This window comes from Cyprinodon variegatus, unplaced genomic scaffold (assembly GCF_000732505.1).
Source record: "Cyprinodon variegatus isolate N-32 unplaced genomic scaffold, C_variegatus-1.0 Scaffold25, whole genome shotgun sequence".
NCBI lineage: Eukaryota > Metazoa > Chordata > Actinopteri > Cyprinodontiformes > Cyprinodontidae > Cyprinodon > Cyprinodon variegatus.
The window spans coordinates 334,629-361,720 of record NW_015150478.1 but is presented as its reverse complement, the minus strand read 5'-3'; the positions used below and the strand labels follow the sequence as shown (position 1 = coordinate 361,720).

Here is a 27,092-nt window from a genome sequence, read left to right as displayed (position 1 = left end):
TTAAATGTGATCCATTAAGGCATATTCACAGTATGTTTTGATTACTCGTGTTAAAGTCCACCCCTAGAAAAACTTCTAGCTGCAAAGTATTAACTTTAAGTTAAATTCGGTTGTTTATTTTAAAAATCCTGTGTCCTTTAAGACTCTACAAATACTGTATGAATGGGTTACAAGTGTGCGAGTCCTTTTACAGGACTCGGTAGATAGAATTGGGATAAACTGAGGTCAAAATGAGCATGCATCCCAGAACATGAAGCTTTTTAGTACTCTGGCATATTTTAAATTAGAAGTGCAGCAAAAATAAACACCAGACTTTTACAATTTTCTGTTTCGAACACGAGTGTCTTGTTTCTGCTAAGCCCATTTGGATTTATGTGTTTTAAGCAGTGGTTGATCTATTGTTGTTATAGCCATGCTACTGCTGACTCCTGGCATGTAAAAGTGCCTCATTTGAACAGGAGAAGCTAAGATATGATGCAGAGCACATTAACCACTTGAACTCATAAGTTAGTGTTTTTTCTTCCACTTAGAGAAGCCTAAATCTCAAATCTTCTACTGAAGACAGCTTTGTAGCCTCCCACACTCAAAATGACACCTCCTCATTTCTTTAAAACCACCTGGACTGGAGTGTGGGAGGTGAGGAGCAGACATCTAGTCCAATAATTCATGCACATTCACTTGTCGATGACTTTCCATGAAAGTGCACTAAAGAGGAATAAAGTGTTCCCTGGAAAGAAGAAAATGTTTGGATGATGTTGTATTGGAGGAGGTTGTTCTTGATATTGATTATCTCCCTGAAGCCAGCGGTGAATTAGGCTACTTAACTGCTCCTTTTGTCAACTTCCTGTGGTGACTATCATAATCTTCCTATGAAGTCATTTTTAAAAGTGAGACTTGATTTGTTAAAAACTGTATGAATCAAAGGCACAATGATCTAATCAACCCAATCTTGTAGCTTTCTTCAGGGAAAGTAATTCCACCCATTTATTTTTTTCTCCCCACTGAATTGATTATCCATCACCTAACCACCTGTCTCAGGCAGTTTTAATCAAAAACTAGGCCATTGCAAATGTAATTCACCAGAGTCAGGCTGTTCCAGTAATTGGTCATTTCTGCAGCTTTCGTGGAACGACAGTCATCAGCATGCAAAATGAGCAGGTGTCAGAGGACACAACTCTGGAGACAGCGAGCAAAGTTATCCTGCGGTTATGTTAATGCGGAGCTCAGAAGCGTGACTGTCTCATCCGCATTGAAGCAAGCATTTTGTTCCCATAAACAGCTTCCTACACAGTTTGAAATAATCAGAAAGGATAGAATTCTATTTAAATACATCCCATATCAGGATAAGTATGGGATATTAAATCAACAAATGGAAAAATGTTTTGTTATTAACTGTGTACTTTATAATGAATAAAGTTAAATAAAAAAGGTGCCCCAATATGTTTTTACATATAAGATATCCTTGCTATTACGCTGGGGGTCTAAACTCCACAGTGTTAAATATGCAGTATCAAAGTAGATTTACTCTTTTAGAGTTATTACAGCAACAACTGGAGTAAGCTATAGACTATTAGTTAATTTAACACTAATTTAGAGTGGGAACAAATGCACTCAGATTGATATTAAATTTAACACTTAAAGTGTTACTTTAATACTGCAAAATTTCGGAACTATTGGACTAAATTTGCAGGGACTGTTTGAATTTGAATCTAATAGTGACCAAACTTGAGCATGAATGTTAAAGTTACACATGTAGGAGCTTTGAGTTTGATGTTCTAATAGAGTATATATTCCTTTTTAGTTCCTATTGGCTGTAATGGAATTAAAGCCATTCCAATGTAATTGTTGAGGTCCCTTTGTGTGATTTTGAAAACTAGCAAGGAGCTAGAAGATGGCTCCATCCAAAGACTAAAACTGTCCTTTATGAAGTCATAATTAAAAGCTACATTGGCAGACATTGATAAACAATATTTGTTTTAAGCTTTAAGCCCCAAAATATGGAAATGTTAGTTAATAGAAACATTATACTTGATAAAATGGGACCTTGGACCTCCAAGTGCATTGTGAAATAATTTTGCATTGTGATAGGCTTTGCTACTATTAAGTAGCAAATATTGTTAAATATTTCTTAGATATATCATTAAATGTTATTATTTAAATCTCCACATTGGGATAGTATGATCCTGTACAGTATTTAGACACTATCTACGAATGCATTTACATTAAAAGGGAAAAAAGTGCATGAATAAAAGTATTTGTCATTTTATTATTCAGTGAATGTAAAAGTAAACAGATATATTCAGCAGAGAAGTTGTTTTTTTTTCCTATTCTGGGCTGCTTTAAAAAAAAAATGTTCTTATGCATTAGCTTTTCTGAGTAATAGAACAGACAAACCCCCTGTTGCATGAAGTTCTGACCCAGTTTCTTCCCTGACCTCGTAGCAGCCACTAATGGACATCTATAACTGTCTCTGGTGGATGCTCTTGGCTAAGAACCGGCCTTTAAAACACTGTCTGTATTTATAAAAAGTATTTATTTAGAAACATTTAAAATAAACTTACAGGCCACTTCATTAGGTACACCAGAGTTGTGCTCAGTGAGGTGTTTAACTCTTTGTGGCATAGACGCAACAAAGTGTTGGAAACATTGATCCAGGGATTTCATTCCATATTGATACTGGCATTAATAGAATCACATTGTCGGTAATGGTTTCTCAAATACACATCTATGATCCAAATCTCCTCTTTAGTTTATTTTATTTGAGTTTAGTTTAATACATTCTGACTAGGGATTAAGCAAAGCTGCCTTCCTGGGCCATTGGTAAAAAGCAAAACAGATCCATGCTTTTATTGTTGCTTTACAGCAAATCCTTATTCTACCATCTGAATATTGGGGCATTTTTCAAATCTAATATTGCTTAGTTTTGTTGTCTCAGTTCATCGGGTATGGTCTTCTGCTGCTATATCTCATCTGCTTTAAAAGTCAAGCTATGGTGCATTCAGAGATGTACTCTACAGTACCTTGGTTGTAAAGACTTACCGTAATATTAGAGCAGTAACAGGCTTCCTACCATCTCTCCCCGTTATGCTCTTATTTCGACAGGACATTTTCATCCACACATCTGCTGCTCAGTGAAGGTCTGTAATAGTAGTGCATCAAATTTAGATCAGTTCCTACCAATACTCAGATTACAGTTGTTGTCCATTCGGCATCAATAATTTTGCTACATTTAGTGAAGTTAGGATGTCTTCAGGTGGGACATAGAAACCGGCCAGAGTAAATGAGACAATAGACAGAGCTGAATACAGAACAGTTCTGTAAACTGGTATTGGTTGACTTGAACCAAAGCATAAACAATAAGGACAACGTCCTTGTCAAAGTCTAACATTAAATATAAACCCAGATTGTGTCACAAAACACAAACTGATATAAACTAACGGTATCACTGGAATATTCCTAGGATAGAAATGTCTTGCAAAAAGAAATGAAAGAAACATTTCATTTTCTAGATATGAAGGTTGGTATTCTGCATCTGCCTCTTCCCCACTGCCATCAGACTGCTGAACTGCTGAAAAGCTCTAAATCATGTCACAGATTCTGCATCACACTCATAACACCAAACCAAAAATTCTGCATATTTGCACCATATATATTAATGCTCTGAACTTCAACATCAATGTGTTTTTTGCACCATGTTTTTATCTCCGACACTGTTTACATTTGATCACTGCTGCACTTTATGGAATGGAAATGTTCATTTAATGTATCAAACGAAATTTCAGTTTGTATATAATCAGAGTCTACAAGTCTAAGGCTAGAGACTTGCTGCCATGTTGGCATCTGTATTTGGTTCTACAAAGTGAGAGACAGAAGACAGATTGTTAAGGTTCGTTAAGCAGAAGTACTTTTTTTAGGCTCTGTAGTGCTAAAAAAACTCTTCACTATCCATAGCTTCTATGTGTAAGACTCTGATTAATGATATCTTGAAGTGGAGAGAAAGAGACATGGCCCAGCTGGTTGTCATTCCCAGGATGTGTTCCCAGGTCCTGTTAATAAGCCAATCAAACAGCCCGTAGGAGTTAGCAGTGCACAGCATGATGATGCAACCTGTATCCAATGACCATATGTTATGACCTGCTGTTCTTCTCATACCTTGTTTCTGATTCCTTATGTTGAATTACCTAATTCAGATAACAGAAGTCATAGTTAGGACATGATGTTGCACAAGTTCTTTCTTTTTTTTGTCATCTTTAGATGAGGTCAAATTACTAAATGAATTAGACCTTTAATAAAGAGTATATTTCTAAAAAAAAAAAAAAAAAAAATCACAAATGAAGCTGTAAACTTACTAGAGTAGGCTTTTAGTAAAGAGTACCCCTTTACACCTTTAAAGATTTGCTGTACAGTAGGTGTAAAATACAGCAGTGACAATTAATTGTGGCTCACAGCGTGGTGTGTTGGTGCATGTGTTTGTCATCTACGTAAATCCACATAAGATTACCATGTGCTCACCACGATACAGCAGTGAAAATACATTGTGGCTCACAGCATGGTGTGTTGGTGCATGTGTTTGTCATCTAAATCCACATAACATTGCCATGTGCTCACCTTGTTTTCTGTAGAATCACTCAAAAGGTAAACATGGTGTCTCCCTGCTGTGGAAGCCTCAAATCACCAGCCATCTAGGTGCACATGCACACCGCTTCATTCGTCAAACAGGAGTCCTGTGCAGTCGTCATGGAAACTCTGATCCCCCTCCCCACCTCTCACATTCTCCTCTCTGCTTCATGACTCTCTGCAATCTGTTAATTTGGAGCCGAGTCCTTGTGACGCAATCTCGCGGTGGCTACTGGTGACAGAGAAAAGTATGAGTAGGAAGGAGGGAAACAGAAGGAGATCAAACAGGTTGGAGCAGACATGGGGTCTGAAGACTAATACTAACTGAGCTAGAACATGACCTTCTCCCTGAGTCTCTTTCACCGGGTGCTGTAGAGGTAGCCACCATGTTCCCTCATCACAGACTTTGATCTGCATCAACGCTCCCCCGTGTGCAATTGCATCAATAATGCATTTGTGTGCACACACATCCAGACAAACTAGCCACAGGGAACACCGAGTACAAACCAGAGGTGGCGAGGTAAAATCCATTGTGGATGTGTGAGTGTGCGTGCATGTTGCACGCTTGGTTGCCCTTCTGCTCTATTATGCTAGCTGCTATTTTAGATCAGTGCACCAGTGTTCATTATGTATGCCCACATGTGCTAATGACACTCTCTAGGGTTGTGCTCCATCTAAGAAACAGTCACTGCTGTAAACTGTCCCCCAAACACAGTTTGGTTTTGAGAATTCAGCCAGCGGCTTGTAGAGATGGTTTCTCCTCCTAATACAGCAGCAGAGATATGGTAATAAAGGTGAGAGCAGTTATAATACTTTGCTGAGAGGAGACAGCAGCAAATAGAAAGAAAATTGATCACAGCCAGAGGCTGATTGCAATTAATCAGAATAAACTTCCACCAAGGGTGATGAAGAAATAATAAGGAAAGCTGTCTTTATTCAATTATTTAAATTAAAATTCAATAGCATATTTAAAAATGATATTTCTGGTGGATATTTCAATGACAATTGCAGCAAATAACCCATATTTCCTTCACTCTTCTCTCTCTTTTGCAAGCTACAGCATCTCCTCTATAATCTCCAGTAGGTATGGGCATCTAATACCATTATTCCATTGCTCTCCACCCAATCTACTTAAAAGTAAAAATTCTGATCTCAGATATCAGAAACGATTGAAAAGATAGTGGACCTCCAGCTAAAAAGCTGGTATATATTTTTAAAGTTTTATTCCCTTTAGTCCTATTCTATATTGTTTTGGTCTGTCATACACTATTAAATTCTTATAAAATTGAAAAATTGTCAATAAGACTGATGCCTTCAAAAGGAATTTATTTCATCATGTTATTTTTCAGCTGTAATATTTAACTGTTCATAAGAATGATTTCCATAACTCCTAGCTTAATGTGGTCAAAGCCATTGGGAAGCATCAGCCGTCAGAAAGGCAGGCACTGTATCAGACGTTCCACATGAGTTTTCCGTGTGGCAAAGCAGGGGAGATTACGCTACTGTACAAAGACGAAAACTTTTAGCGATTATTTCAGCAATCAGCTAAGATGAGGGAGTTTAAGGACCAACACAATTCAAAATGTCGTCCACAGCATGCAAACCTGGATTTGCAGCTTCGTTTTCGTCAGCCATTAATCCAGGCATCAAAGTAAATATTATGATGAGGTAAAAAGGAATGCAATTTGACTCTGGATGAAAACATTGAACTGTCTAAAGAGACACTTTGCAGCACTTGACCTACTATAAGCAAACAATGATAAGAAACATGCAGGAAAATGAAGAACGGAAAGAAATTTGAACCCAAACCTGAATCTTTGCCAGACTCTTAGCGGAGAATTAAAGAGCAGATGGATGCCTAAAATACCTCAAAGACCTGGAGATTGTCAGGGAAGAGAAATTATTTAAAGTCAACCTGCATAACCCTGTAATCAGGCAGGAAAGATGTTTGGGTGCTTCAGGTATAAATATTCGTTCATTGGGAATGATGGTTTTAATATGTTAGTATTCAGCATCTAAGCTGTAAAAAATATATTGAATTACTTGTTTTAACATATGATTCTAATATGTCTGACCTCTGCTAAGATAAAAAAAAATACTCATAATTTTGAACAGTATGTGAAGTAAAAACATTGAAATACCAGGGAGCACAGTTTATAGCTAATCCTTCCTTTGGAAGCAAACCTTTTAGGGGAAACTCTCATTATTCCACGTATGTGGCAGAGTGTTTTTGACATTCTTGAACCTCAACAAAGATCTTAGAAAAACATCTTCAAAGCTGCAGATAAAATATATAAAAGGAGTCAGGAAAGGTCAGTGTCTGCCATGCATACACACAGAACCTGAGACAGCAGCTGAAAAAGAAATAATCCAACTTTTTTTATTCTTTGACATTATTTTTTACTACTTTCACATTACCAAATTTTCTTCTAATATAGCCACTGCAGGAAAGAGATGCAAATTCAAAGATAGCACTTTCTTGTCTCCCTTGCATCTCCTAATTGCAATTCTTGCCATCTTGTCTTTCACATTGGACTGCGCCTCGTCTCTTAATCATTCATTCACAATAATTGGACTCGGTTTAAGTGTCTCATTCAGTGTCGAAGTTAGAAAACTCACAGCTTTACACATTTTTCACATTGGACCATTCTAGCTTTAAACATTCTGATTTCTGTTCCAGAAAGCTTATTTAAAACTAAGGCAGAATGAGATGCAGTCAATAAAAGATTTGCCTGTGATGAAGCAAAGCAGGTTGATAGGAACATTTAGTGCAGGGAAGTTCTTATTTTTATTTTTTTTTTTTACTGATGCTACAGCAGGCGATAAGTCGCAGCTCAAAGCAAAGAATTAATTTGGTTCTTTGGAGGCCTTCTCTGTTTCCCTCGATAGCTTCTCAGAATGAGGACAGCTGGTGAAGAAGGTCACTGAGTGTTGTATTTTAAGAAAGTTAGAAATGTGTGAGTGTGTGTCGGTGTGTATGTGTGAGTGTGCATACAGTTTGTTGACAGATGACGATTCTCCAGAGATGAGATACAGATTCAGAAAGCTGGCTGAATAATTGCAGCTGCTGGTTTGCTTTCAAACAGAAACTGACCCAAAAGCTTCTTTACAGTGAAACGGAAACATTTGTTCAAATTTTTCTGTTCATGGGAAGCGGTTTGATGGCCTAATTTTCAAAAAGCCAAGAGTTAAAAATCATTTAGGACACCTTAGAATGAGTTATCCATCTCATTAAATTCACTTTTTGTTTAAGTTATCATTTTTCTGTCCATTTGCTAATTTTTCCAGGCCTGACACTGCTGAAAATTCTATAGCATATCTAAAAGTGATATTGCTGGTGGATATTTCTATGACAGTTTGAGATGATGAGGAGTTAGGGGAAGCTTCTGGTTTTTTATTGCCATGGCTCCAACATGCTGGTTTAATTTGCTTCTATTCATAAAGATGAGACTTCTATTGCTGCTTATCCCATTGTTTTTTGTTTAAGCTTTCAAAGCTTTTGTGTATTTTATATACCGGTACCTTAAAAAAAAATTAAATCTCTTTTCCTTAAGCCAATATATATGTAGATAATATTAGTTACTGGGAAAGACAATTACTGGAAAACTTTAAGCTGTTTCCAGCTTTATAGCTACCAGTGTCTTTAAAGTCTTACTGTTTGCTGGATTCATAAGTGGTGATCGTGGGATCTAAGGTAAACTTAGTGATTGACAAAATGTCCTCTTAAATGTTCTGTGTTAAATGCATTCATGTTATGAATGCATTTAAAGAGACTTCATGTTGTTGGACCAAAGTGAACTCCCACATCAGTATCGTGATATTTGCTGTCTTGAAAGTTTTTTTGTTTCTTTTTGCCACAGATTGGCCTGTATTTAGCTTCTTCTCTCTACCAACCAACACTGCTCAGCTTTTCCCTTCTTGCTTAAGAAAATCCCCAGTTTTTATGCATCCACCAGCAAATCATCCTGACTTTATCATCCTCATGGTGAGAATTTGTGTTTAGGATGATTAGCAAAGTTAGCTTTATGGTACTAACTTCTTTAGAGGCCATAAATGTCAACATTATTGCTAACTGGAGAAATCCAAAAATACTGAATACATTTCTTTGTCCATTGGCCTTCCTCCCAAAGATTTAATAAAAACCTTGTCCCTAATTATGTTTTTAAACTGTAACCTTCCAAACTACTCACACTGACAAAATTGACTGCAGCAGAAAAATAAAAGAACCAGATTATAAACCTCTGTCGGCTGAACAAGAGCGGTGTTCACAAATTTAAGCTACTGTTAGTTGAAATCTCTTTAAACATTTCTAATTCTGTCGGCACATTTCTCCAGATTCCTCTGGGCGGGTTAATGGAATAGACTGCTGTTATGAGTTTGCTATATTTAATATAGTCTTACTACTTCCACGTCTTGCCCCAGACATGGCTTGAGGTAAACCGTAAATGTGACTTTTTATGAATTTCTTCCTCTTAGTCTTTCTTGTCTTGGTGTCTCACATAAAATCCCCTGGAAATAAAAATGTAATTGGTATGAGGACATTTGCAAACCACCACCAAAGTCACATTTATTTAAAAGCTTCTGGTATTTTTTTTTTTCTTTGCCTAAAGAAAAAGTCTTATCTTTAAAACCTGATCTGTAATCCTACTTCTTTATACATTTTAACCTCTTTACAGGAAGCGATGTTTTGGGGGGAAATATGAAGAAGTGAGTTTGATTTAAGATAATTAGACAAAATGAAACAAAAATATCAAAGGTAGTGTTTCAGTGTGTTCAAAGTGTCTCTGTTTCTAATCTCCTTGACAACTGAAAGGATGTCAGCTAGAAGCAATAGACCAGGAGAACACTCAAATTATTGTTGCCCTTGTTACTTGTTTGATGCTCCAGCCGTCTCTGTGTCATTCAACCAGACTATTTTTATCTCAAGCTGTTCCTTTGGAGAAAGAAAAGTGCTGTCTTCATCACTCAGCAAAAAAAAAAAAAACAGAAGGCAGTCTGGTTTTTTCCAGAGTTGTTGATTATATGAAAAAGACAAGCACTTGCATTTTAAGAAGCCCCTGGCATTCCCACCTTTCTCCACCCTCTCCTTCCAGTCCTTTTTCACAAGACAGGGTTTGATCAGATGGGGTAAAGATGACAGCTTTTAATCAGAAGCTGTTTGTACCTATGATAAGGTTAAAAAAACCTCAATATTGTGTCTGTAGAAGGTCCCACCTTCAAGTAGGTCACATAAGTTGCAAAACAAGAAGCTGTCTGTTGCTGCACAGCGGCTTCAGCCGACTGGATTTGACGTGATATATGTCCGTTCTTTGAAGCTCAGAAGGACATAAAAGAGAGAGGTAGAGAGGCATGAGAGAAGGAGGACATGCTTTGGAGAAGGTGACCTTGAAATGCAGTGCTTGGTGGGGGTTTGATGAGACGCTGCTGTGAGCTGCTGCTCCAATGTTTCAGGGAGACATTCTTCAGGAGTTGCCTTAAGTCAAAGGCAGTCTACCTACATCACTTACTGTATGTGTTTGAATCATCTGCCTCATTAAATTTTACTGCCTGCACTTTAAAATATTGCACTGCATCATATACTAAGACAGATAGATCTATCAAAAAATAAGAGTGATGGGAAACAGTCCAATGTCCTATGGAGCTTTAAAAATGCAGTTTTAGCATCCATTTTTATACAAGTAGAGAAAATTTGAGCGTCTGCCAGCAAAATGGGAAATGGAGCCATTACTACTAATTACCAACTGTTTAGTTGTAATAGAATTTCCATAGCCCAGTGAACAGCGTTTATATGTTGTCCATTTGATCTGTCCTTTCAATGGGGAAATACAGTGAACTGGCTAACATTGTGGCCTGTCTGTCTGACTAACATGAAGTTGAATGACGTCCTATTTTTTATTCATGGGGTTTAATATGATAGAGGGAAAACTTGGAGCTACAATAGCTTTAGCTCTTCTGCTTGGCCTGTTCATAGTATCCCCAGTTACACTACCTTTTTAAAACCATGCTGAGATCGGTCCGAGCACAGTAAACGAGTTAACTGTTAAGTGTAAATGGCGCGGACAACTGAACCGGACTGTGCCAGACACAACCGAACAACGCTAACATGGTACTAGTCCATCAGTAGGGTGTGGCGCGGTTCAGTTTTGACTCGGTTCTCAGATAATAAAGAACGTATGAGCAGACCGTGTCATCTCCTTACAGTCAGCCTCTGTACAGGGGCGGAGCTAGATGGGGACCAGAGGTGGCCATGACTACCCTTAGCAAATCATTGGCCACCCCTACCATTTTTTCCCTCTGATACAGATGATGGCAGCAGTAATACTCTCAAGTGGAATATTCAAAACATAAAATTTTTTTGTGGTTAACTATACACATCAATATACTAACATTAAAGATAAGTACAGAATTCATGCTCTTTTCAGAACTAGATTTTGTGTTTTATGGGGTAAAGGGTAACATGTGTCTCTGCAAGTCATCTAGGAGTCTTCAGTGAAATCATAGATAAATAACAATTTTAATAAAAACTTAGCAAATTATCAATTTATGTAGATAATAGTACTTGTAAAAATATCAAATGTATGCAGAATGTTTATTGATACAAGTAGGTAAGAAGAAGAAGCCCCAGAACTCAAAACTGAGTTTTATTAACTATACCTTTTATCAAGAAATTACGGATGTTTAAATATATACCTCTATTTGTTAGCAAAGGCTGTAGAAAAGTATCGTTTTTCTTTATTTAGAAAATACGGATGGTTTGCTCATTGATTTTCCTGTTGGAATAGTGTAGAATTACCGTGAGGTTCTGGCGCCTATCGGCTTTCAGCCACCCCTCGGTGTACATTGGTTATTGCCAGGCCACCCTTTTAAATGATTTCTGGCTATGCCTCTGCTTCTGTAATCATGACATTTCAGCCATTCATTAAAATACTAGCTTCCCTACCATGCCACACGATTTTCAGTGATGATTCTGCTTAGCAGTGTAATGAACCTCAACGTCTGTCATTGTTTCCTGCATTTGTAAGCCCTGATTAGACTATCGTTTGTCGTATCCACCTCCCTAAAGCCGACTCTGTCAAGTAAATTCACCAAAGGCTGCCTTCTTCGTCTGACTCTCCGCAAACAACGAAATGTCACAATTATAACCAAACATCCTGAATGTTACGGGCGCCGCCAACATTTGTGAGATCAGACACTGATGTTGGAGGAGAAGGCCTGGTTTTGCTCTTATTCATCCCAATAGGGACAGATCTATAGTACACCCACACATCCACATCTTTAAAGATCCTCCGGTGGGGACGATAGGCATGTTGGGACAATAACAAACTATTCCTAATCTGGGAGCTTGAAGTTATGCAAAATGTCTTGAAGTAAATGTCTTGTTAGGGATGGTTGTTTTTCTTTTTGTCAGTTTTATAAGTCCCGAGTTCTTTTTGTTTAAGATTGTGATCATTTTTGAAATCTTTATTTAACTGGGACTGTTATTGGTCTCAGGGTAGGTAAGTGGATCTTGTACAGTAAAACTCCTGTAAGGAAATGCAGGTATTTTTGATTCTTCAGAATGCTGGAGTGAGCTGGGAGACTCTGACACCATTCACGTTAAGAGCGTTTTCTTTTAATTACTGCCCTCCCCTGGGAGCTTGCTGGGTAGTTAAACAGAAATCAGCATTACGGCAATTATTGGCTCACAATGAAATGAATAGAATCCTGTCATCTGTAATCATTGGGGGCGTCTGTGCCTTGAGGAAAACATCGTCTTTCTATTACTAAGACAGGAGGGAGTGTGTAACAGATGGGTGCAAAGAGAACACAGGTCGGCATCATTAGATTTAAACTTGGCAGCTTTTTCTGGAATCTTTAAGTATGGATCAGTTTTAGCTTGCAGGACCTGATCTACACATATTTATATAAAATATATAAAGAAACCCTTAATTACGAGATTTGATTTATAGCTAAAAATAAAATGTAAAACAACACTTTGCATTGATTGTAGCAAAATGTTTCCACAGTTGGTTGCATGTCACAATTTTCTCATCTGCTGAAAATTTGTCTTTCACATGTCAATGTCTCCTTTATGGCTTGTGGTAAACATGATGTCTTTTGGCTTTAATTCTATATAAACAAAAGTGCACTGAAGGTGTCAAAATAATAACTATAAAAATAGTTTTTAAGTTAGCAGAATCAGAATAAAATAAGACAAATTCTTAGCACACTTTTTATAATTTTGCCTGCTAACAAAATATTACAAAAATGTTCCCTCTACGCCTGTTAAATGGCATTTAAATTAGCAGAAGTTTGTGGTTTTATTGGGAAAAGATTTAAGGGTGTGGAAACGTCTACAAACCTTTGTAGCTCTGATTAACTGACCATACATTAATAGGCTGTATGCTCATATAAGATTAAAACCTGTAGCATTCTTTTTAAAGCTTTTATATGAATTCTAAACTGGAAATGTGTTCTTTTTCTGCAGCTGCAGAGTGATCTGGACCAGGAATACCAGGACAAGTTTCGCAGACTACCTGTGGAAATCCAGGAGTTTGTTCAGGACAGCAGTAAGACCAAACTTTGTGATGATAGCCTCCCTGCAAACCTTGTTGCCTCCTCAACAGCAGAGAGGCTCAACCACAAGGCATCGCAGTCTGAGGACGACATAGAGGAGGGCTCGTCGGAGCAAGTTTTTGACACCGCCCTTTAAGGATCTAACTTTTTGCTTCATAGATGGACATTGTTGAGGTTGTGACCACATATTTAGGATGAGACTGCGTCGAATTTGGTCCAACTTGTAACCAATTGGAGGATTAGATCAAATCTGAGCCTGAATGGGTGAGTAGAGGTCCTCTCAGCTTGGAGTGAAGTCCTGTCCAGAAAACTGTTTCCTGTAAATAGGTCTTTTTGTGTATTTGTATGTTAATCTGTATGTTGTCCTCTCTTTCGGCACGGCCACAGGATGTGTTACTGAACACTAATTATGTGAAGGAAATAACTTACTTGAACTATTGCACAGACAGAGGAGTTTTCTTTTTATCATATTGGTTATCATAATGCTGTGACAGTCAGAGGGGTTTGATGTGCCAAGATCTGATTCGTCTTGAACGAGAATTTCAGTTCAGTCGACTTGCACTGTCAAAAAAACCTTTACATACTCAGCCTTTGAGGTTTCCATCTTTATACGAATATGTTTCACCACCTTATTTGCACTAAAGCTTCACTGTATAAAACACTGTATAACTCTAATTTAACCTAGAGGCACTGGCGGCTTTCTGGTTTGCAGTTTTGTTCTCACAGAACTAAGCCTAGGTGTTGCTGCTATTATATATATTTTTTTTACTTTTATTTGTCTAATGTGAAATTCGGCTTAATATAATCATTAGTCATTTCTCAGTGTAATTTTGTTTTTGGCCAGTTTTTAATACATTTTACATTGTTTACTGCCAACTCTGTCACACCAGGAAGAGAAGGGAAGGCTTTGTTGTACAGTGTGTGCATGCAACTGAACAACTGTAAATGTTGAATTAGCTGTGATAACAGGTGTTTTTTTCTTTCTGGTACATTTTGATTGAACCTGCAAAATAGCTGACCTGATGTGGCTTTATTAACACTGTGGAAATGGGACTTTAAGATGCAATGCTTGGAGCATCAAGTAAACAGATTGATTGTTACTGTATTTACATTTTCCTGTTTAGCTAAAATGTCAGACCAAGGACAATTTCCCACAATAAGATCTTTTTAGTCAAAGTAAGTGGTTTTCCGATTTTTGTACTTGGTTTTATGCTTAAATCTCAAAGTTTACAACAGATGCTCATACTACAGAAAGAACTACCCACCCACACACACACACACACACACAAAATCAACCTTTTTTCTGAATATTTTGCCAGTTTGAAGGGTTTTAGCTGCAAGTAACAAAAATATGTGGAAAAACCATTTTATCCTAATAGACGATATAACAATCAATAATGTTATATGGCCATCAACGTGTTGCCTACCAATAACAAATAAAATCTGGCCATTTTAAATGTAATGTGGCAAATAAAATGATAATAGTAACTTGTCAATTATGAAATGTTTTTAAATCCAAAAACATGAGAAATTGCCAATGACGTCATATGGTGTTAAATTACTGGCCTGCAAAATCTAAGGGAAAACATGTAGGTCACATCATCATGACTCTTCCTGATTTTAATGGTTATGAATTACATAAATGTAATTATGTTTTTGGTTTGCAAGCAAAAAAGATAAAAGTTGTAAATTAAATCCATAATTAGCTCAGAAAACCATAAAGAGAGAAAAGTCCGCAGTTTTTTCTCCTTGATGAAAATAATTGCATAAAAACCTTTGTTCCTAAAAAAAATGCTCTCAATATTCTGATTAGCTGCTGTTATACATTTTATGTATTTGAATAATTTATGACTTTATTAACAGAGTGTTTTTATTTTTTGCTTAAAATATTGTTGGCTTTATTATTTCAAAATGGTCAAGACTTGCCCCTATTTGGGGTTAAGATATCTTTGATGGTTAGAGGTCTTTATACACAGGAAAAAATCAATATCTAGCAAAGTCTTGAGGAGGTAAGTGAGATACTTTGCCGATGGAATGAGACCATTTTTAAATAAATATTTAAAATAAGAAAAAACAACTACATTGTCTTATTTCAAGTGCATATTATCTAATTATCTTATTTTAAGAGTAAAAAAATCTCCTTCTATTGGCAAATCATCTTATTTACATACTCAATTTATGGGTAAATACACTTAATTTAAGAAATGTTTACTTATTTCTAGATACTTCTTGCAGTGTACTGTAGGGACAGCTTAGTCTTTTTAAGGTGAAGATCTTTAAAAAGGCACCATAACATTTATATTTACAGTAATATGGTATACAGATAACTCTCCTTTTTTCATTTTCCATAAGGCCATAATAGTTAGGCCTGGCTGAAGTTAGCTCATGAAGGGTCCAGAACCATTCAGCCCCTGTTTAAAAGCAGTTAAAGAAAATGCTACTTTATGAAACTTTAAACTGTCATCTGTTTAGCCTTGGATGGTTGTTTACACAAAAGCCACTAAGCAAATACATAATAAACGGAGACAGTAGATATCCTGTATTAAGCAGGTATGGAGAAGTAAATATAAATTGTTTCTAGTCAGAGTAACTGTAACTGTGCCAGGAGTACAATATATTTTCATGGTTTCACTAAAACATTGTTTTGATTCTAACTCTACGGTACTTTTATTTTTGGAAGTTAATTTGAGCAAAAACCCAATGCATGATCTGTTGTTTTTCACAAGATCGTCGGTCTTGCATCACCGTCTATTTTAATTTGTCATAAAGATATTTGAAAACACCTGGGCACACTTTCTACCTGCATAAAAGACTATTATTATTGGTAGGTTTGTTTCTTTTCTTTTTTTTTCTTTTTTTTAAATTAAATTAACCTTTAAAGAAATTACCTTTTGGGGCTTAAGTAAATAACCACCAGTGAGCATGATGATGTCCCTCAGTCAATTTGGTTTAATCAAGGGATGATCACTCCATTTTCATGACAGACAGCTGGACCAGCTGGAGGAGATCAACCAAGATAAATGGAAGTAGGACATTAAAAGGATTTATCATAACAAACATGCTATAAAGCAAAATTCAACATCAAATTTGAGCATTATGAACTAATTTACTATTGATTGCCTCATAATTAACTATTTAAATTTCTGGTTTTACTTTAAAAATTATATAAGAAAAGGATAAATTGGTAATGTAAAGGAATTAACTAAAAAAAAATTTCAAATGTTGAATTAAACTAGAGCCTCAACAGAAAAGCATTGGCACCGTTTTTGAGACTTGGGATGTTTTAAGAAGAAACAGAATCTGCTCTGTTTTCTGTCCCGAATTGTAAAGCTTTACTCATCCTTCTAACATGGATTTATATTAAATACAGATCTAAGACAAAAAGGGGTGTCACCTGCAGCTTACATATAAACTAAGACTTTTTTTAAACCTTGTTTAAATAAATCCTGAATATTCTGTAATGCTCAACTTCCTCCTATTTCACATGTAAACTATGCCCATTCATAACATATGAGGAAGTATCTTTTGACTTCCCACCTGCCCAGTGCCATTAAGCTCTATAGAGAGTCATGTGATATGAAATCATCTTTAGCTGAAAATAGAAGGAGATGATTTTTAGGCGATACTGTTTGTGTAATAATTTGAAAAGACCACATTGATGTGAGAGTCCCACGCCTTTGAAAAGATTTGTCTTGTTTGATTTTGAATGTATGAAATGCACCACTGTTTAAATTTCCATTTTGATGTACTATATGAAGCTGTATTAATAGACCGTGTGCACTTTTTAGTACAGTACCACTACTGATGATGCTTGTGATGAGCAGTATTCTTATAAAAAAGGAGAGACATTTTTCTTTTATGCCTTGAACCACTTTGTTTAACAGGCCCCATATTAACTTAAATGTATGCACTCAGAAAATGTAATTATATATGACATTCAGGATAAAAATGAAGAAAATATTTAGTGTAAAGGGAAGTTGCTTGTAATTAAAATAAATGTGGCTTTTATTGTACTTTGCTGGGATGGAGTTGTTTGTCTTAATTTTGTCTTTAGACGACTCAGCTTCCTTTTTAACGTTATTTATGTCTTTTTGCATTTAATTTCTTTTGTTTTTAATTACATACATACAACCACCTTATGGTTTCAAATATTAATCAGTTCTTGTATTTATATTTTGTGTGCAATGAAGGGATAGATCAAGCTTTTTGTAGTGATGTTCGATTAAAATGTTATAAATATTTAACCTCATCTTTTGTAGATAACCCTCTTGGCATCTTTATTTGGTATAAATCTGTTTTAGATTGGTCCCAAAGGCTTAGGTTAATGGTTAGTTTGTATGGTCCTAAAACAACTAATCTCTAAAACATTGTAGCTGTTGCTGTTTTCAAACCTTGAAACCATCACATTTGCATGTGGGTGCTTATTTACACAGGAGTTAAGGATTATTTCTACAGGTAATAAAGGTTGGAGGCGTTGCACCGCTAAAGATTCGCCTGTCTAAAACACACAATTATACCAGAACATGTAATAAGCTTCAGGTCAAAGGGTTAAGGTTAAAAAGTAAAAAAAACATTGGTTAAAAGTGATGCTTGTATTGATCGAAAAAGTTCTGACTGTAAAAGTCTGGTAGCTACTTTTGTGGAAATATGCAATGCAAGCCTAAGCATTTGTAAAGGTTTATTGAATAACATTCCAATGCATCTCTGTTCTATAATTAATAGTTTATTTTCTTGTAACAAAGAGTCTGCTCTGGTGTTCTCCCTTCTCTGAGAAGCCATCAGCTTTAGCATCCAGAATCAAAATAATCTGGATTTGCCCTAAACAAGGTGCCAATAATTATGTGCAGAGAAGGTATTAATTGCTTCCGACCTTATAAAACCTCATCTCAAAAAGAATCAGAACTATCCCTTTAAAATATTTTCAGGCATTAAATATTAACTCTGTCTTTCTGAAGCAACAAAGATGAGTTATCTCGGTTTGAAACACATCTTCAACACATTAAAAGTATGTGTTGGAAATAAAAAAAAACTTGTTGGGCCACATTTCAAAAAGCTTATCACTCATGAGACAGTCAGCAACCCAGTTATGGAGTTTGGCAGCTCTCATCTGAGGCAAATGGACTCTATGTAGCATGGCTATTTCTATGATATACAAGTGTCACATTCAAGGGCAGTTGGGAGCAAGAGGCAGCCTTCGCAGCCTACTTTTCTATTAACTCCAAGGCATCAATAACCTATCTTTCAAACAACCAAGGGAGAATTTAATTCCACAGAGAAGCAGTGCAGAAAATACCCATTTTTGTTTCTGGGGATACTTTCAACACATTTATTTATTCAAGCTGTAATCTTTACACACATACTAATATAGAAAAAAACACATTTTGCTCCAAACCAAACAGAAACCAGCAAAGCCTCAAACTCTTGGTGTGAGGAGTCTCCTAATAGGTCCGTCTATACCTGCAGCTCATGTCCTTGTCCTTGCGAGCGGGCAAATCAAACTGTGTCTATAACTGCATGCTGTTTGCTGTTTTTCAGACCTCATAAACACTGTCTCCTTCTCAGTCGCAGCTCCTCAGTCCAATCCCAACAGGCATCAGGAGCTAAGGGCGAGCCCAGTCACCCCTAGCAACCGCTGTGACCACTCAGAGGCCTCTGCGCAGCAGCAACTAGGAAGTGAGCTAATTAACCCTGAGTTCAGGAAGGAAGGAGAGCGACTTTTTAATAAGATTCACTGAATTACATAAACAGTGACGCCCCTTCATGGAACTCCATGGAATATTATTGCCCTGCGTCTGTCCATCTGTTGCTGGGATGAAGAGGAGGAGGTGTCCTTTAACTGGACTTTAATGAGGCGCAGCAGAAGAGGAGAGGTCTGCAGAGTGCTAATGGGCAGGTACACTAAGCAAACACACACACACACACACACACACACACACACACACACACACACACACACACACACACACACACACACACAGAGGAAGATACAGACATGTGAGTGGTGTACTTTAAGTCTTTGGTCCCTGAGTGCAGAATTTGCCTATGCTGCCTCAATGTGAATTTAATCTAAACTTAATCCTAAAGCTAAGAATGCCAACACAAACCCCTAATCTTAATCTGCATTGGATGCATTTCCAACTGTAATTCTAACATTATCTCTTACTATACAAGACTTTTGAATTATATAAAGCCTAAAATAGCCCTCCCAGAAGAGATGGAGTAACATTTTCCTTTAGTTTTTTTACTGTTTTCCCTAAAACTGTTATAACTACAAATCAATATATACTGTACATTTTTTGGTTGCCTATTTAGAAACACATTGATCATAGAGCAATTAAAAACAATTGCGTCTTTGGCTTTAAATGGTAAATATAGAAAATATTTTTCTAAGTTTAACATTTAAGTACATATTTAGCTGATTCGTAGGGGTTTCTGAAAATCAAAAAAAGAAAAACCGATGTTAATTTTTATAACCTTGGGCAGAGTGTGAAAACTTTTTCTGTAAAAAAGGGATTCTTTGCAAAGGTTTCTTCTACTCTATGCATTCAAGTAATAGTAAAAAGTATACGTCCAAGAAATTACTCATGTAACAGTAAATATATATTTAGTAAAATGGTTTGTCAAGTACTAATATTTGGATCTTAATATCTGATTTAATACTTAGAAAATATGCAATTAGACATAGGTGATGGTGTGAATTCTTATATTTTAAAGATGGATATAAACCAAAAATAAAAAAAATAACAAATTCATGTGGAAGAAACCCTTTTTTCAAATCCATTCTTTTTTCCAAATGAAATATGTAAAAAAAAAATCCTTATATATTTGTTCAGGTTGAAGGACTTCCACTGTTTACCGTATAGTCACCTGATCTCCAAACAGCTCAAGTTACAGAGGACAGAGTAGCTGGAAATTTTACTCCAGTAAGAGAATTGATATTTCACATTACTAAAGTAAAAGAAAGAAAATAATACACTAAAACTACTTATAAAAGAATTTTTATTTTTTTCATAAATTTACCTAATGAGCTGAGTAAACATAACTAGTTACTACCCACTCTTTTGGTACTATGCTACAAACAGCAGGGATGCGTACACCCATCCTGTGCCTGACTTTCATAACTTGCAACTGATGATTACTTTTTAAAAAGCTCGGTTTTATGGTGGACAGATAGCAACATCAGATACTGTAGGAATACATGTTAAAAACAAGACTATGGATATAGAAGTCAGAATTTTTTTTTTTTACAGCCCCAAGCACTGTAAATTATACATGTTTACAAGGAAAAGGCTTGGGACACTAGGTGACATGGTCAATAGACGAAAAAGCAGGATAAAGATACTTAGCAGTTGATAAAAGAATATATACATTTAATATTCAAACAATCATCCAAAGATGTGAAATTTGGATGAGCAAGTAGCAGAGAAATAACAGACTTGCATTGTCATCAACAAGCTCTGCACATGTCTCTGTCTAGATAGTGAACCCTTCTTCCTAATACATTGAGTTTGTTTTAATTAATGTGTTTTCCGATAATGACCTTTCTTTTTAACATTGCCATTAAGTTTGGAACTGGGCTGAGGTTTTAATAAAGTTTAGTCTTGACAAACTGTATCCATTCCAGACTAGTTGTGATTTATATGTTTGGGATCATTGTCCCACTGGAGCATTAAACCAGTGGTAGAGTTAAGGATTTAAGGTTATGTTGAGTAATTTGGATATTGTCCTAATTCATGAATTCATCAACTCTACGCAGTGTCACAGCCTCTGCATCAAACTTATTTCACCAACTCAAAACACTGAAAAATTGCACCACATGCATTTAATTTGCACCGTTTCATTCACAACACCTGTCCCATCAACCAGGAATCAGAATCAGAAATACTTTAATAATCCCAGGGTGAAATTACTTTTGTTACATGACTCCATATGTAATACAGCGACTATAGGACCAGTTTGATATAACACAATTTCATACAATATATATATAAGTAGGCCATCAGTTTGGGGGTCCTTGGCCTGGAAAACTTTGAAGACCTCTGGAGTAAAGTATAGATACCTAAAAAGTAATGAAGTATTTGTACTTTGTTACTTGAGTTTCACTCTGAAAATGTAAAGGAACAAGGTTTTACATTGGTAAAAGATATTGAAAAAAGATGATAAAGCTGAAAAGTTAATGGATTTCTAGTGAAGCAGCCTGTTACTGACTTTATAAAGGGAGGCACTGTTTGTGTTTTATCAGTGCATGGAGGCTACAGTAGTCAGCTGTTAGAAACAGGAGGAGGAGCTGGGTATGGTTCTGCTGGATGACTCACTCTTCTATCAAACAGAGGCACTCTCATTCAGTCTTTGGCTGTCTGCGGTGGGTGCAGGGGAGGGCAGCGCGCTGCCTATCAGAGGAGGCTCCCCTAATCAAAGTGTTCTCCACTGGAGGGCGAGTGTTACAAGAACACCGGGACGCTCCGGCAGGCTGGAGAGACTGCTGGGATAGAGCGGCAGCTGGAGGGGGAGAGAAAGAAAGAAAGAAAGAAATCCCCAGCAGGACTCCGCCAAACATTATCTCCGACGGATTAAAGCCGCTCTCTGCCTCCCAAATCACGTAAGAAAAAAAAAAAAAAAAGCTTGTCTATCATCCATTTAATTGCTGTTATTATAACATTTTGGAGTTATTGTATCGAGTGTTGAGTTTAAATGCGTGACGGTTGATGTCCATCACTCCAGCTCTCCTCATCCAGAGGCACTCATCCTCCGCCTGCCTAACTCCTGTCACACTAACCGCTGGAGACTGTAGCATCGCTCAGCTAGCCGGGCGCTTTCAACACGGACATTTAGCGCGGAGGTGTCGAATATAGGGAAGTTATTATCGTCGAATTTGGCTCCTCTGTCGGGTAAATACGTCGGAGGCTTGACATTGAAATGAAAGGCAGGGGTTTATTGATGTTTCCAGCGCCTGGGAGGCTAGCCAGAGATGCTAGCTGTAGCGGGACAGCACAGTGCACTCAAGCAGGGGCAACTAACCGACACACAGCTGCCTCACTTTTCCCATTTACAAGCATATAGATGTCAAGGTTTGCTTCCTCTCGATGTTTGCTGCCAGAGGTTTGATTAAATGATAATATAACCACCTGCATAAGATGTCCCAGGGCTGCTTAATGACTGCAGCTGCTGTGCATCCATCCCTGAATGCATGCTGTTCTCCTCCTGCAACTGGAAAGATGAAGTTCTTTTTATTTTAAATATATGTTATTGTATGTTTATAGACTGCTGTGAAATGATAACGCTGAGGACCAACAGCTTAAATGTTTCCTAAAAGAGAGAGGATCCAGATCAGTCTCCTTATAAAATGTCAATAAATTCATTAGAGTCTCATTTTAGGGATTCTTTGAGGAAGAAAAACAACATAAAACATATATGCACAAAAAACGTAACTGAAAATTATTTTTAATTCCTAAGAATATATTATAATACTGTTATAGTTAGATTAATTTTATATATGGAGTTGGACCAGGGCTGTAACAAGCTTTTTCTTTTCTTTAAGCCAGTGAAAATTATAGAGCCTTTGTTTTTTCTTCTTTTCCCACTTAATAGTCATTTCACAGGAATAGGTGATGGAGAGGCAGTTTAAAAAATATTTACTTATGCTACTCAAAATATTAACATCTACTGTCATTGCAAAAAAATTGCATGTGCAATATTCACTTTGCAAAAGGCTATTGGATTGCAAGAGTTTCTAAGAGTTATGCTGTTTCCCAGTTGTTATGAAGTTGCATTTTTCATACTTATGTAAAATTCAAACATTTGGACACAGTCTGGCTAAAAAAAAAAAGAAAAAGATTTTATTAGTGACGGAGGTGGATAGAGATCTGCCTTTTCCTGGCCGATAGCAATTTTGTTGAGATCTGACTGCCTGATTCTGATCTAGCTTTTAAATAAACAAAGACAATAAACACAGAAAAATGCAAATATACTGCTGATTTATTTGTTTTGTCAATTCATTGATCGTAACAGTTTTAGTCCTATAGCATTATTTCCATTTAAGCATCATACCACATGCCTCTACTCCTCTAGCTTTAATTAAGTGATAATGGATCATCTTTAATGGCCTAACCCAGGTTTAAGCTCATTGTTTGAAATATCTGTAACATTTTTAGTTAAAGTAAGATGTACTTACCTGGTGTGTAATAATGCCAGGGCGACATTTACCACTGTTTTATTTACAAAGAGTCATTAAACAGGATTCTACTTTGGACAACTAGTTTTATGCTTAAAGTACAGTCCTGTTTGTCCAGGAATGAGTATCTGGTAACTCCATTTGTCTATTTGCTCTGCAAATAGAGCATACTGCGTCACTTTGACTTGGCTTGGCAGCTCCTAAAATTAACTAATAAATGAGCTCCGAGGGCAGCTCAAGCACTACTCCACATGTTCTGTCCAATTTGCTGTGTCCACCTATATATTATGAGACATAAGCCATATTTGCAGAGGAACCAGATTCTCTGCTCGTAAACTGCAGCTCACAGGTGCGTTACAGAGTGTCGTAAATGTCGTTTTCGGAAACAAGCTTTTAATCAAGTAGCGCAGAGCGTGTCAGCAGCCGTTATTGTAAAATTGAAAACGGCCTCCCATTTGCCGTCCTACAAAAAACCCTGTGCATCTTCCTCTACCTGTGCTAGTCTGGCATGATTATGTGAAGGAAAAACAAATTGTTCTCGGAGATATTGACTTTGCCACATGAACGTTTCACTGGTGATTACAGAGGCAAACATTACGCTCTCACACACAATACCAATCCCTTGCCTGTGGCTTAAAGCCAGACTGAGAGGCATTTTGATAAATAAAGGTGGACTAAGAAGCTTAAAAGCTCGCTGAGGGCATTCATGTTTTATTGTTTTCATTAATTGTGCAGAGGGCATTGATATATCTATATATATATCTATATATATATAGATATATATATCTATATATATATAGATATAGATATATAGATATATATACTGTATGTATATATATCAAACGTATATGTTTATATCATATATATATATATATATAACATGTATGTGTCTATGTATGGGTTCTAGACTTGGTGTTGTGAGGGCTGATTGATTATAATCTAATCAATTAAGGCTGGGCAATTAATTAACTGCAGCTGCAATATAATCACAGTTTAAAAAAAAATGCAATTTTCAAATTGTAGAGCAACCCATTTTTTGGTCCCACAAATGCAGACATGCAAACAGACTTGCAAAAGTTACAGTAAAATCCTGCAACAATGGACTCTCGGCAAGCAAGTTTTCAAAGAGATTAAAATACTGAAACTCTTAAATGAAATGCTTGTAGTTAAGAAAAAAAAATCGCCTATTGTAAAAATAAGCAAGTATTATTCTTAGAGCATCTGACTTTAAAATATATATCTGTGTGTGTTCTCCAGATATATGTAGTTTTACTTTAATTGTGGCATTTGCAAAACTCTTAATTTAGCATTTCCAGACAGATAGAGAATTTAAACTCAGAAATAATGAAACAGCAACATTTTACTTCTCCATTTTGCTTTCCTGTTATCTGAATAAAGTCTTGCTCTCTCTCCACCATTCCTTGCACAAATTATTTAGACTGGTTTGACATGGGGAAGATACTTTCCTCATATATATATTATTAAATCTCTCGTTCCTCTGAATTACTTTTTTAATATCTCACTTATGGCTAAACTTTAAATCTTCTTCACGTAACAGCTTCCACTTTGTTAGCTTCAAGGCAGATCAAGCTATAAAATTGACCAATTCTGGCTAAACCTCTCTTTTCAGTGCCTCTTCATATTTCATTTCCTGTTGCATGCTTTATAATATTCTTTATTAGCAACACAATCTTTCAGCAGACACCTTTCGGTCAATTTTAATGCCGTGACCGTTTCTTCTTCTTGTCAGTTTCCTTCTAACAGGATTACAGATATACGTCTTGCAGCTGTACACTAAACAGAAAGCAATAATCCCTGCACATCAGGGTAGAGATATATCAAATTGGATTGCAACAAGTAGGCTGGGATGCATTTTAACCTAATTTACAGCAGTAGAGATTGAACAATTATTGCAGTTTGGTTGTTTCCATCTCTACTGAGCCAATCATATTTGTGTTGCTTATTGTCTGGCTCGCTGTAAGCCATACAGTATAACCTAGAGTTGCGGTTTACTCATTGAAAGAAAAAAGAAAAAGAAAAAAAATGAAAGAAATGAAACATTTCAAATGAACTCTTTTCTCAGGTATATATGGTTTTGTTGCATTTTGGATAAAATATTTGAAATATCTTGTTTTAAAATGGGCTCAAAGAATATGCTCCATAAAAGATAAGAAATCATGTTCTCTGTGGTTATACTATGGTAAGCTTGCCAACATTTTATTGATCTGTTTGGAAAGGGTTTTTTTTTTTTACTGGTGGCTCTGAAATTGAATTCCACTTCATGGCGGTTTACTTTACAGTACTTTGCTCTATTGCTCATTTCCTCCCCTTGGTTTTATGTCTAACTGCTTCTTTTATGAGCTGAAAGGCTGAGTCAAAACCTTTGACGATTTGCATTGTTTTATTTTTAATTTTATCCTTCAGTATATTAAGTTTGATCTCATCTTGTTTTCTTTATTTGCATTTATATGATTGGGTTAGAATGAACGATTATGTATAATAATTCCTATACAAATTAATTTTGATTTAAATGTAGTTATGCTGAGAAGTGTTTCGTCATACACAACATTGTCTTATTAGATTTGGCCATAAAAGATAATTGTTATTGAAGGTTTGGAACCATTGGATCAAAGATTCAGTCATCCATTGGGGTAGAAATAAATCTCCAACACCAGAGTCTCTGTTTAAAGTGACTCAAATCTAAGACGAACCTGAACAGGAGAGCGTGCTGAGCTGGAGGAAACTTAAAATTGCTGAATTTTTTAGCCACCCATATGGACTAGACTTATATCTTCTAGAGAAAAAAGACAAAGATTAAACAATTTGAAAACAGAGACAGAAAATAGGGCTGAAGGTATGTAAGTCTTTTACATTTAGGATAACTGTAACAGCAATCGGGCATTATGGTGGAGCAACATGATGAAGTCTGTTTTCCTACCAGTGGTACAGTTGCATTGCCTACACTGGAAGGAAAAATAAAGACTTCCTCTGCTTAAATCAGCTGTATGGCTAAAACATAGAATTGGACATTCCAACAGGATAATGTCTCTCAACAGACATCGAAAACTGGTTAAGAATAGTCAGAGTTTGCTTCTGGAATAGTTTGACCTTAAATCTATTGAGAATTTATGGATTATTCTTATAAGGTGGGCATGTGAAAGAAAGCATACAGTTTTTTTTCCATGAGAGAGTTTTCATAATTATGAAAGGGATTCAGTCTGTTGCATTAAAGTGTCATTGTGTCTCTATGAATATTGGTTCCACTCCATAGTAAGTGTGAAATTTTAGGAAGAATATTGTACAGTGGCAGAAATCCAGTATAAATCATCCCCAGTTTAGTTTTTTTTCATATCAGAAGCTTGAGAAATTTGCCAGTTGTCCTTATGGATGTTTCAACACCTCACCAAATGATCTGTGAATGTGGAAGCTCTGACTGCCAGATGGACTAAAAGGCCTGCAGACGAGCAGCCTGGAACACCAACTGACTTACACTACTCACTGTTGGAGTAGTATGTTAAAAACATGTTGAATTACAGCACACAAAGTCTGTTGTGTCTGCCCTTTGTGTTTTCTTTGGCTAGGAATAACATTAGGATCTCATCCATCTACCATTGCCTGGTGTGGTTTTGAGCCATTTCCAGATAAGTCCACAAACTGAGTCCATTTCTTTTTTCTCTTACAGGCTGAGACATGAACCTCTTCCGCTGAAGATTATTGATGCTGAACTGGTGAGTTCTTGTATTAATTC

General features: G+C 36.4%; 2 protein-coding genes across 5 annotated transcripts in view; both read left to right on the top strand.

Annotated features, from left to right (window-relative positions):
- The window catches only part of plcb1 (phospholipase C beta 1), a 153,302-nt gene extending 136,132 nt beyond the window's left edge, over window positions 1–17,170 (top strand). For 2 of the 3 annotated variants that reach the window (XM_015395075.1, XM_015395068.1), the window contains exon 33: window positions 13,085–17,170. In XM_015395075.1, the coding sequence (XP_015250561.1) occupies window positions 13,085–13,309 (225 nt within the window). In that variant the 3' untranslated portion in view covers window positions 13,310–17,170. The remainder of the gene's footprint in view (window positions 1–13,084) is intronic. The other variant, XM_015395085.1, reaches the window with a different exon arrangement.
- Window positions 17,171–21,525: 4,355 nt separating this feature from the next.
- plcb4 (phospholipase C beta 4) overlaps window positions 21,526–27,092 on the top strand; it is a 76,020-nt gene continuing 70,453 nt past the window's right edge. For both annotated transcript variants that reach the window (XM_015394855.1, XM_015394845.1), the window contains exons 1-2: window positions 21,526–21,772; window positions 27,027–27,072. The gene's annotated coding sequence lies outside the window, so the exon portion shown is untranslated. The remainder of the gene's footprint in view (window positions 21,773–27,026; window positions 27,073–27,092) is intronic.